Source organism: Henckelia pumila, chromosome 1, assembly GCF_033568475.1.
Source record: "Henckelia pumila isolate YLH828 chromosome 1, ASM3356847v2, whole genome shotgun sequence".
Lineage (NCBI taxonomy): Eukaryota > Viridiplantae > Streptophyta > Magnoliopsida > Lamiales > Gesneriaceae > Henckelia > Henckelia pumila.
The window spans coordinates 156,031,944-156,044,975 of record NC_133120.1 but is presented as its reverse complement, the minus strand read 5'-3'; the positions used below and the strand labels follow the sequence as shown (position 1 = coordinate 156,044,975).

Sequence of the window (13,032 nt, the reverse complement as noted above, 5' to 3'; positions counted from 1 at the left end):
ACAGTACAAAAAATGCAAGTGTGAAAGATAAATATTTATTTTAGAACTATTTCTTAGAATTTTAATGTAAACTTTATTGGTACTGTCCCTCCGACAGTTCAAAATGCAAGTGTAATAAATATTTAATAGGTGGTGGGATAGTTTTAATTTGAAACTTTAAAATAATATTGTATAATAATTGATACACAAATAATCTGAAATATTTAAGCTAATACAGAAAACATATAATTTTTTTTAGAGTACAATTACAATCATAGCTAGATCTAAATTACAACTATAGAATGAAACTATCCGCACAACCGACGAAACTTGAGAAAGGATTCGAAACTTTCTTATTTCGAACAAATAAATTACAAAAAAACTATCAAATCTATCTAAATTAAAACAAACTACCCGCAGACAAAGAGAATCGAACCTGAGACCAATTGGTCTCAGGACCTCACCCTCAGCCATTAGGCTAAGGCCTCATTTGTAGAAAACATATAACTTACCAGTACTATTTAGGGCAGCTTTGATGTGAGACGTTGATAATTGTTTCGGTCCATATATAGAACAGAAATTAATACTTTTGCCACGTCTCATAGTTTATTTCGAACCGTATATAGAACGAAAATTAATATTTTTGTCATAAAAAAGTATATTTTTTCATATCCCAAGAAGATTCGTCATATAAAATTAAGTTGTGAGATGTTTTTACTAGAATTTTTGTGTATGTATATAACAAATTGGAAAATAATGAAAATAATAAGGCGTTTGGTTTCAAAAGTCAGGCCAAAAAAACATTTTTTTAAGTGCTTTTCAGTTAACAATGTGTTTGGTTGACCAAAAAAAGTGCTTAAATAAGCACTTTTTAAAGTCAAAATTAGAGCTTTTTTAAAAGCCAAAAATTGTAGCTTTTAAAAGCACTTATTTTAAAAAATCTCTACAAAATCCAAACGGGCTCTAAATGAGGCAAAGGCATGAATCAGACTTCCCTGGTAAACCAGAAATAACTCTCATTTAAATAAGTTAGTTCTGGCTGGGAGTGGTTAGAAGACCAGAACATATCTATAATAAGGTAAAATAATACTAATAATAATTTGGCGTTTGAACTGATGAATGTGAATATAAAGTGAATTTGAATTGTACTCGAGAGATGTATTTTAAATCTATCCTTTCAAATTCATTGATTCAAGCAGAGCCTCGTGCTCTTTGCGCACCTCATGTTATTTACTATGAAGATGGCATTCATTAAATAGAAAATTATCCTAACGAAGAAATGTCAACTACAATTTTCTGGATTAATGAGCTAGGTTGCCAGTACTCTAGAAGTTGTGACGAACCATGCTTGGGCCAACCTCGACCAGCTCAGGACGGGCACACCTCGACTAGGTAACGGTCAACCTAAGGCGTATCCCGGCCAGCCTTGACCTTACAAAAATATATAGGACACCGTTTGGTTCGAGGATAAGATAAATAATATTTGGATAAGTAATATAATGTAATATAAAATAAATAGAAAATAATAGTTAATTTAGTATTTGATTTGATTGATAGATTATAGTTTATTGGATTTGATTGATTTAATTTTATATTAAAAATATAAATTACTATTTTGTCCTTTTGAGAATAAATAAAATATGAATAATATTATTTATAAGGGTAATATAGTAATTTAAATTCAATGATTTGATTGATGTAAGATAAATGATTAATGATTTGATTGATGTAAAATAAATAATTAATAGATGGATAAATAATATGACGAGAAGAACACGAGATTGGATATGATAAGTTGTACAAGTACTAATTGTACTTGTACCAAGCGATAAGTCTAGAATCCATGCTATGTTTCAGCCTAGGTAGGAGAAGTTAGGTGATGAAAGATGCGATGTTCAATGTCGAGTTGTGTGGATCGAAGTCGAGTGTGCCATCATGATCTAAAACAGCGCGCGGTAGATACGGCTGCGAGTGATACAATCGGTACATGGATTACTCCTTGATCATTTATATTTTATTTGATCTAATTTATTTTTTTCTTGTATCTCAAGTTCAACAGCAAAAGTTCAATTTCCGTTTATTTTAAAGGAACTTGACATCATGTATTGATAATTCAAATATTAAAATTTCACCCCATCATAAAAGACGCAAAATTATGTGATGCGAACATGATCGAAAGACGAAGGAAACGTGTCAATGCTCATGTAAAATATCAATATAACAATAAAAAGGACTTAAAAAATCTCTTTTATCTAATAAAAACTCTCGTAGGCGTCGTGGATAGTCTATCACATATTATTTTTAGTTTTCTAAATATTTTCAACTCCTTGCATATCTTCCAATAAAAAACTGGTACCAAATAATTGTCGAACATGATCAATATGACGAGAAAAGGAGCAGAAATTTCCTGTGGGATATAACTATCGTGAATAGAAATTTCATGTAAACTATATAATATTTTATGAATAGACTATGAACCAACCAATTATATATATATTGTGTAATTTTCGTCTATTGTGGATTTATATGAATTAATTCTCTTTATTGGGTGTCTAGGAACTTTTCAACTGGACTAAAAAAAAACTTGTATAAGTTTTTCTAAATTCTCATTAATAAAGATTGCAAATAAAAAAAAAAACTTGTTATTTGATTGCATAACTTATGAGCTTAAGTAAAATCTAAAATGCGCGCACACACAAATGTATGCATGTATTCAATTTCATATCCACACATATTTGTAGGGGGTGTTATGCATGAATAAAGAAAGTGGGTGGGTGTTTGTGCAAATAAGCCATGGGATTCTCTATTGAGGCGTGGATTGGCGCTTTTCCCATTTCCCAAAATGAATCTGAGAAAGAATCTAGAGCTTTGCTGTACATCATACTGTTGATCGCAACCACACATTTGTTCGTACCTATCTAGCGAATCTCCACCGTCCGTTATTTTTTTTTTCTTATTTTTTCCTCAATTGGTGATTGTGACCTGCATTTGGCTGTTTTTTTTTAAAGGCAGATATCGATGGTACAGTAAAACTCGGGGACGTTTACATCTCACACGCTTTACACACGGATTCAGTCCTTATACATCGGGTCGGATAGATCTGTATTAGAGATGGAGACTAGAAGGTCATTGTTCTTATATTTTTTTTAAAAAAATGAACTAGGATTTAATTCATCTCAACAATTAGCTCACGTTTGCCCAAGCTTATATGTTAAACTCTCAAGATAGTTATCCAACCGATGCACACCAACACATCCCTCTCACGCACAGAAATGAAACAAGTGGAGCGTGCAGATATTAACATGTGGCCCAAATATGAAACAGATAGCCCAATTAAAGGCGGTCCAACACATAACGGTGGGTTTGAGTTAGAATATCATGTTAAGAAATTGACTTAGACCTAACTCAACCCCAAAATCAAACTTAAGGGGGTGTTTGTCTTTGTCTATATATTGACACAATTAACACGTCAACACACCCCTCTCACGCCTAGGAATGAAACGACTGAAGCGTGAAGGTATCAACTGGTGGCCCAACTATGGAACGTGTGGCTCAATTATGGGCGGTCCAACCATAACGGTGGCATGAGTTCTGATACTATGTTAAGAAATTGACTTTGACCTAACTCAACCCTAAAAGTTAGCTCAAGTGGGTGTTTGTCTTTGTCTATATATTGGCACAACTAGCACACCAACACATCTATCTCACGTCTAAAAATGAAACGACTGGAGCGTGAATACATTAACGGGTGACCCAAATATGGTACTGGTGACCCAATTATGAGCAATCCAACACACACAATGGGTCTGGGCTTTGATATCATGTTAAGAAATGGACTTAGATTCAACTCAACCCCAAAATCTAGCTCAAGAAGGGAGGTTTGTCCAAACCTATTTATTAAAGTCTCATGATATTTATCCAACCGATGTGTGACACAAATTAATACACCAACAATTTTAATAGAATATGTTTAACATAGATGATTAGTCGAACATGTTTTATTTTTTGTTCAGAAATAACTATATAATTATATCAAGAATCCATAATGTCAAATCATCAAACAATAAATTGTAGCGAAAACGTAGTTGAAACCTGAAGCTTTAATCCATGAAAACGAATGGTTGATATTTCAGATTTACGCGTTCTACTCTAATGCTTCTTTTGGTTTCTTTCTGATTCTAGATAGAGATTTAGAAATGGTACTAGAACGTGATACGCGAAATCTGATGATCATAACCATCATAAACCACCGTTGCAGTTTCTTAAATGCAATGTTGATGCGGCCATTTTCAACTCTCCTCCTCGTATTGGCTTCGGGTGTATTGTCAGGAATGGTAGTGGGGAGTCTATTACTGCCGTACATGGATGTTTTGCAGGTGTTTTTGACCCAAGAACAGCAGAGGCTTTAAGCATACGTGAGGCGCTTAGTTGGCTTAAGGATCTGTCGCTTTCTAATATCATTGTGGAATCTGATGCCTTAACAGTGATTGAAGATTTGAAGAAGAAGAACTCGGATGAATCCAGTGTGGGTTTGATAGTTGAAGATTGTAGATTTCTTTCTATAAAATTGCACTATTGTTTTTTTTTTTTTGCTTGTAGATCAGCGAAACAGACAGCTCATTTACTAGCGAGAGTAGCTGGTTCTTTGACTGGTCGGAAATATCGAGTTATTCCTTCGCCTTCTCTTGTTTCTTTTGTAGTTGGTTCTGATATTTAATATTATCTTCTTGGTTTCAAAAAAAAAAAAAAAGATAATTCTATTTATTATTTTCTGATAAATCTATTTCAGCTTATCACACATAAAAAATACATTGTAGACTCTACATAATAAACAAAGGCCTACAACATATATGATACTTTAAAACTCAATACCTGACAACTTTAATAGGGGAAAGTGTTTCTTCATGTACAGCATATACCGATCGAAATGAAAATTAGCCATAAAATATTAGTTATTATCGAAGATGTAATAGTAATAGCATATAATAATACATTGGTTGTATAATGTCACTTCAATTATTTAACATTTTTTAGTTTTCCCAGATTTTACATATACAGTGTACTGACTTCTTAGATCTGGTGTGATGCATTGTTTTTGCTTTTCTTGTGTTTCTTATTTCTGTTTATTATTTTATGGCAAAGCAATATATATATATATATATAAAATGGTTGTTTAAAAATGGGCAATTTGCTCAAAAATCCCCAAATGCAAATATGTTTTGCTTTGGGGTCCCTAGTCATAAAATTTGATACAAAATAATACAAGATGTGGTATAAAACCATACAAGATGTGGTACAACTTAACAAAAATCGTGGTACAAAAAAGTGGCTAAGGAGTGCAGAGCAAACCATTTTTGCATTGGGGATTTTTGAGTAATTTGCACTTTAAAAATAGAACCGTGGAGACTGGAGATTAGGCAATTAAATTAAAAACAAATATAATGTTTATATTCCAGTTTAATATTCGAAAACACTCCAGCTACCTATGGTTTTCGAAATAAGACTTATTATTTTTATGAAATCCTAGCCCTCCCTATATTAAAAATAAAAATGTCAAGAAAATTATTTGTGAAAATGAACAATTGTTGTGTTTGATAAAACTTGGACAGTTGGGTGAATTTGAAGTGTGATTAATTTCATTTAATTTAGATACATTATAAGAATCAATAATGGTATTATTTGTATATTCAAAATTTATTGTCAAATGGAATCCGTTTACTTGAATCCATGCGTCCAATTCGAATGCAATATTATATTGTTCATTTAAAACCTTATATTTGTGAGATGAAACTTTGACTCGTCTCGATTCATGAAAACATATTAATTAACTTTTTCCAAAAAATATATATAAAATAATTTATAACTAATTAAATTAAAAGCAATAAAATGTTAAGTAAATGTTTAGCACAATTTCGTCCTCTCCAATTTTGATTTTTTTAAAAATTATAAATCATTTTAGTTTTATTTTAAAGCATAAGTCCTAATTATAATATTTGTGATATCGATATCATGTTTCTCATTAGTGACATGAAGACCAAATTTAAACAAAAGTAATATAATATTAGTTATAGTTGCAAACATTGTTTTACAAAATTGTTTCCAAGATTTCAAAAATAAAAAACATTTATTTATGAAGTGTTATTTAGAGTTTTTTGAATTTGATATTAGCACAATCACCAAATTATGAATGTATTAAAATACTAGAATTGTAAAGACTATTATATAAATTGAAACATAATTAATTAGTATTATCATTATATTAATTAAATTTATCAACTATATGGTATTCATTATAATAATAGAATGTTAATTTTAAGTTCTAAAAATTTTAAATATGATATTACGTACATAATAAAGTAGAAGATAGATGTTTTAATAGTTATTTGGTAATGTACATTTATTTATACGTATTTTTTCACCAAAATTTCATAAAAACTCGAGCATAATATAAAATATCTAACTGTAATCAACGTAACTAGAAATTTTTTTTATATCCTTTCTAAATTTAAATTTTTATATCCATATTTGATTTTTAATGATTAAAATTGTAATTTTAGTATTAATCTAAATATCGAAATTTTTTTATGCAATTAATTTTAAAATTTAAATATTTAATTATTAAAAACTAATTTAAATTTTAAATTTTCATTAGACGAATTATTTTTAGTTCGAATCATCTATTTTTTATTATATATATGAGTCAAAAAGCATTTATTTTTCATTAAGTATTATATTTATATTTTAATAATTAATTATATCATAATATATAATTTTGTCCTCCAACACGAAAAACTTGGCTCCTAAAAAAAAAGAAAAACAAAACAAAACGAACCAACCAACCAACCAAAAAAAACGAAAACAATATTTAGAAACTTTATAATGGTCACTACTCACTACCTATTTAAAATTTTGGCCTGCAGTACTGCCTCTACTTCAGGTCCAATTGAGAATGTACCAAAAAAAAAAAAAAAAAAAACACAAAGAAATTAAAAATTAAATCATTACTGTTAAATAAAGAAAAATCAAAGTCTCGATGAATAATTTATGTACTCGCTAGAAGATTACGATTTTACTTGGCTAAATACTTTAAAAACTGTTTTTATAAGTAAAAAAAATATTTTAAAGTATTTGTTTGGAAAATATTTTTGTTAAAATTTATGAAAATATTTTTTTTAAAAAAAATTATCCAAGTATGGTTTTAAAGAATAACTGAGAGATAGTTTATGTTTTAAAATAAAAAAAAAAACGCGAATCAAACAAGTGATAAATTGAAAGAAAAAAATATTGAGAAAAAAATACAATTAATTTTTTTATAGAATATTTGTACAAAAAATTTCTTACTTGTTTTTACCTATAAAAATATTTTTATTAAATACTTTTCAAAAACGTACTTGTTTTTAAATAATTTTTAAAATATTTTATAATTTTTTTGTAAATTTTTTTTTATAAAAATACATTAAATAAGTATTTGTCCAGATGAATCCCGAGACTTGAAATTATTGGTTAACACCTGTTTCGAAAATAAATGAATGAGTAAAATTAGGTAGCTAATACCTACGAAGTTTAATTAGATACCAGTAAATTATCCACACGCAAAATTAATGACAATTATATAAAGACGTAATTATATTATTTTATTAAAAACTTTATTTTATGTTTTTTTATTTACTTATAAATTAATTTGAGAGTTATGACTAAAATATTGTATGGATAGTTTAATAAAAATTGATAAATGACGAAGTTTCTGTTTGATAAGGAAACTAGAAAAAAAAGAAAAAGAAAAAAGAGAGAGTTTTCTTGTAACTATTATATAAAAACTTTTGGTAAAAAAAAAACTATTAAATAAAAAATTTTAATTTTAATGAGGTGATTTGAATTTTGACATACAGAAAGGCTACGGTTATTATGAGATGTGAACTATTATATAATAATAATAATAACAACAACAACAACAATAATAATAATAATAATAATAATAATAATAATAATAATAATAATAATAATACACAGTTCATATGCTTACCTTGCACCCCATACTAGTGCAATTCAATGAACCTTTTCGGTTAGGACCTCACTAAAATAATTGCGTCCCTAATTAATACATTAAATTAGCCATCAGCATTTTTTTAAAATAAAAATAAAAATATCATTTAAAACACATGTCTTTATTTGAGTATGAATTATCAAAGATAGTATTCAATATCATGGGTATTGAAGTGGTTATTCGGTATCTATACAAATCGAGAAGTGATTAAGAACAATTTGTAAAGACTCAGGAGGTAGGTTTAATTTATGAGGATCAAAGTCTTGGAGATCAATTTTGTTTATATAAATTAGGAAATTAGCTACTATATATTCATGACGATTGAGTTCTACGTACACTTAGGAAGTGTTTTGGAGAGCTTTTACTTATTTAATTAAAAACGATTTTTCTAGAGATTATTTTGAAATTGGTGAGAAGTTAAAGCAAGAAGTGTTTGGAAATAGAAGTTTAAGATTACTACAAGCTAAAAATTTGAAGAATAATTACTTCCAAACTTGATTTTTAGTTAAATAACAATCATACTCTTAAACGATATACAAAATTGATCTATTTAATTATTTATATTTAAATTTTGATATTCACACCATAAAAATGTGTTTATATAATTATTATTACATCATAACTATTTTATCAAAATTAATTTTTTTTATAACATAAATGCTTGAAAAGATAAATATTAATAAAATTAAAAATGACAAAATGATAAAATTTTTATAAATACACAAAATACGTATAAAAAATTTCTGAAAATGAAAATTATTTAAAAATGCAAGATGTTATTTAGAAAAATAAATGCTCGTAATAAAATATGATTGAAATTTACATATTCTAGAAACTATTGCAAACCCGTACGATCAGAGAAAATTATGTCAGATGAATAAATAATAATTATATAATATGATAAATATTTTAAAAATATAAATGCCAAATTGTAATTTTAAACTCTAAATTTAACATAAGAAGTAAAGAAAAGCATGATTATTTGTTTTCTCTAGCTTTTTGCTAAAAGTTGTAAAAGCTGAAGCTGATCTACTTTCAACTTTTTTTTTCATGTTAAAACATTCACTGTTAGTGTAAAAAAAAAAAGCCAATTTTTTTTGTAAAATATATATTTTCCAATAAATTTTTTAAAATATGTAAAAAAATACATAAACTTAAATACATGAAACATGTAGATCAGTAATAAAAAAAATTGTTTATGCTAGTTTATGAATTATTAAAGTATATCTTGTTTCTTGCAAAAAAAATTTCAAATGTTCCTTATATTAGGTTTTTCGCCGTATGAAACCTCCTTGTGCAGAATAGTGAACTCACACCTCATTTCCGATGGAATATATAAGTTATGCTATACTTGGTTTTTCACCCGACGGCATGTTTTATTGTTTTGTGTGGGTCTCATGCCCAATAAAGGGTTGGAATCCACCGCATAGATCTTACACGGTGAATCCCTTTCAATATAGATTAATTTCTTATGAGATAGTTTCATAATTTTTTTTTTTTATGAATTTAGTCTAATTAAAAACATATCTCATTAAATTTATTTATAAGACGATCTCACGTGAACATTCACGACACGAGATATGTTGAATAGACGTACATGTGCGATGAAAAACTTAGGGTCAGCTATAATCAGGGCAGCACACAATTCATATATCTAAATTATCAAAGGGTGGGACGCGGTATGTTATTTGCATGACAAGAAACAAAAAACATAATCTAAAACTTGTCCACTCAAGAGTAGACGTGCAGTACATGATAATTAAAATAAAATATAATATTATCATTATCACTTTTTTATATATAAATAAAATAAAAAAAATAAAAATTATGATTTTGTCTCCGTGATTCAATTTGACCAGAACTCAAACTACTCCGCCTCTCTATATAAACCTTTGGCTCCCCTTCTCTCTCCTCATCCCACCCCCATTCCCTCTCTCTCTACACACACTCTCTTTCCATTTTTTTAATATTAAATAAATAATTATTATTTTCAAGAAACCTTTACTTTCTTCTTCAATGGCGGAAACCCAACCAAAACGCCACAGAGAAGAATCCCAGCCCCTCCATTCCGACGACGCCAAGCGTCAGAAGCCTTACAATTCCATCCTCTCTCTTCTCGAGGAGGAAGAAGACGAGTCTCAGCCCACCCCGGAGCCTCCCAGTGAAGATCTCTCCGCCATGTTCACCACCCTCCAGCAAGAACTCTCTTCCTCCACCAGCTGCGACTCCACGGCCTTCGAAGACTTCGATTTCGTCACTTTCCCGGCCGTCGAGCTTCCGGACCAGAAGAGCTCCGACTCCTCCACCTCCGCCGTCTGTAGCCCGAGATCCGGCGACGGGGAGGGAGAGGACGAGGGGGCTAACTCGGTCATGAGGCATCTTCTCGAAGCCTCTGATGATGAGCTCGGGATTCCCAACAGAGAGGATGATGACTTTGTTGGGTTGAAATCTGGGGATAATTTTCCCTTTGGTTTCAGCGATCATGGGCTCTGGGAACTCGAAGACGAGACTGCTAACTACTATACTGTGTTGCAGTCTGAGCTGTTCATGTAGTTTTTGTGGCCCTTTCTTTTGGGGCTACTTAATGGAAATTAGATAATCTTTAGGGACGTAACTGTAAAAAAAAGGAATCTAGGGGTGCCTCGGAGAAAGGAAATGGAGGCGGTTTTGTGTTTTCATTTTGGTCCCTATTCTTTTGTAGAATAGCTTGGCACCCCCTTGTGTTAGGATATATGTTAAAAAAGTAGACGTGAAGAAAAAGAAAATTATTGATTTCCCAATGTTGATACTTCATATCTGACAATGATGTATGTATATATATATATATATATATTCAATTTTTGATAATGATGTTTAATTCTTGATATTTAAATGTTTGAGAAAATTATTAAACCGCAAAAATTTTAATATTACAAATGAATAATTTGTAACATAAAAATAAATATAGGAGATAACATGGATTAAAAGGTGCAAGCTTGCCGATGAGGCCTAATGGTTTAGACTGAGGTCCGATCATTTGATACCAGATTCGATTTTCGTTGATTGCGGATAGTTGTCCTAATTTATTTAGGTAGATTTAATAAGTTTTTTTGTAATTTTTTGTTCAAGATAAACAAGTTTCGAGTCTTTATTCAAGTCCTGTTGGTTGTGTGAACAGTTTCATTCTATAGTTGTCATCTGAAACCGGAGTGGATCCCATACTGTGGCCTTGCCACAACACCTTTTTCCTTTTTTTTATTAATATATATATTTTGATTTTACTTTATTTGTTTTTGGTTTTCTTTTTTTTTTTTTACCTTTTTTTTAATACAGTTTAATTTTTTAAATTTTTTTATATTGTCAATTTTTCTTGTATCAATTTTTTTATATAATTTATCCTTTTACAATATATAATATAATAATATACCAATGGATTAAATATGTCAATATGGAAATATAAATAAATAATTATATGTTTTACTTCAAAAATAAATAAGTTCGGTAATCAAACAATTATAAAAAAACTGAAATGCAAATGATAAAAAAAAATCAAAATTTTTATATTAAAATATTTTTATTTCCTGTTATAAATTTTTTTAAAAAATGAATAGAAGAAGAAAATTGTGCAGTAGTACAAAAAATTATCAGTATAAAAGTATAAATTATAACAAAAAAATTACACAATAAAATTTGACAAGATAAAAATAAAATAGTATATATATATATAAATATATATATTTTTAAAAAATTATAATGTATTAAAAAATAAAAACAAAACAAAACAAAAAGTCATAAAGTGTAAAAAAATAATTAAAATATATAAACTAAAAACCAAAAAAAAAAATTAAAAATAAACTAGTATATATATACTTTTATACTGCTAATTTTTTAGCACGACTATCCAATTTTCTTCTTTATATTATATATATTATTTAAAATTTAGTTTTTTAGACTTTTAGTTTTCATCTTTCTTTTATACCCTTTCAAAATTTTCTTTTTCAAAACTTTTTAGCTTATTTTTCATATTTTTGTTTCATTTTTTGGACTATTTTTTTTTGTCATCGTTTCTCTTTCTCGTTTGGGAGAAAGACATAATTTGTATTTTATTTTTACTCATTTTTCACGTGTTTGATTTTTTTTTTTTTTGAAATAATGTTTGATTATTCTTTTTTTTTCCTTCTTCTCTTCATTTTTAAAAAAAATTACAACAGGGAATGAGAATATTTGAATATAAAACATTCGATTTTTTTATCATTTGCATTTCAGGTTTTTCTAATTTTTTGGTTACCGAACTTATTTATTTTTGGATTAAAACATATAATTATTTATTTTTGTTTTCATATTGACATATTTAATTAGTTGATGTATTATTATAATATATATTGTAAAAAGATAAATTATAATAAAAAAATTGATACAAAAAAAATTGATACAAAAAAAATTGATAATATAAAAAAACTAAAAAAATTAGACTGTATTAAAAAAAGGTAAAAATAGAAAACAAAAGACAAATAAAGTAAAATCAAAAGACTGTATTAATATTCTCTTTCCCATCTGAATCTAAGATTATACTTATACTCTAAAAAAAATAGGTGCAAGCTATATAAAATATAATTCATTAATATTACACAAGAAAATTGAAGGTGAAATGAGCACATCATAAAATTTCAAGGTTAAAATGTCGGGGAAAAAACAAAAATTTAAAGACTAGGTTTCTAAAATTTAATATTAGTCACTTTGCTCAAAATAATTGAATTAACCTGTAATAGGTTAGTTAGGTTATTTAAAATTTATACATTTCGTTTAGTATGCTCAACTGCTTTAAAATATTAAGATCTGTCACCATGCCCAAAATAACAAAACAGATTTTTACAAGTAGGCTGAATTATTTGCTATTCCATGATTCCATCCAACCCCTTTGGATTTAAGGCTATGTTCAGTGTGTATGATAACATGAGACCGTGGGTTGTTTTTTGAGTTTATCATTTATTTGAATTTTTTTTTTGTAAATCGTCCGTGAGATAGTTTTA

General features: G+C 28.2%; 1 protein-coding gene across 1 annotated transcript; it reads left to right on the top strand.

Moving 5' to 3' along the window:
* The first annotated feature begins 9,947 nt into the window (after window positions 1-9,947).
* LOC140875796 (uncharacterized) lies at window positions 9,948-10,798 on the top strand. Its single transcript, XM_073279587.1, has one exon. The coding sequence runs from the start codon at window positions 10,040-10,042 to the stop codon at window positions 10,574-10,576; it is 537 nt and encodes a 178-aa protein (XP_073135688.1). The 5' UTR covers window positions 9,948-10,039; the 3' UTR covers window positions 10,577-10,798.
* Window positions 10,799-13,032: the final 2,234 nt, after the last annotated feature.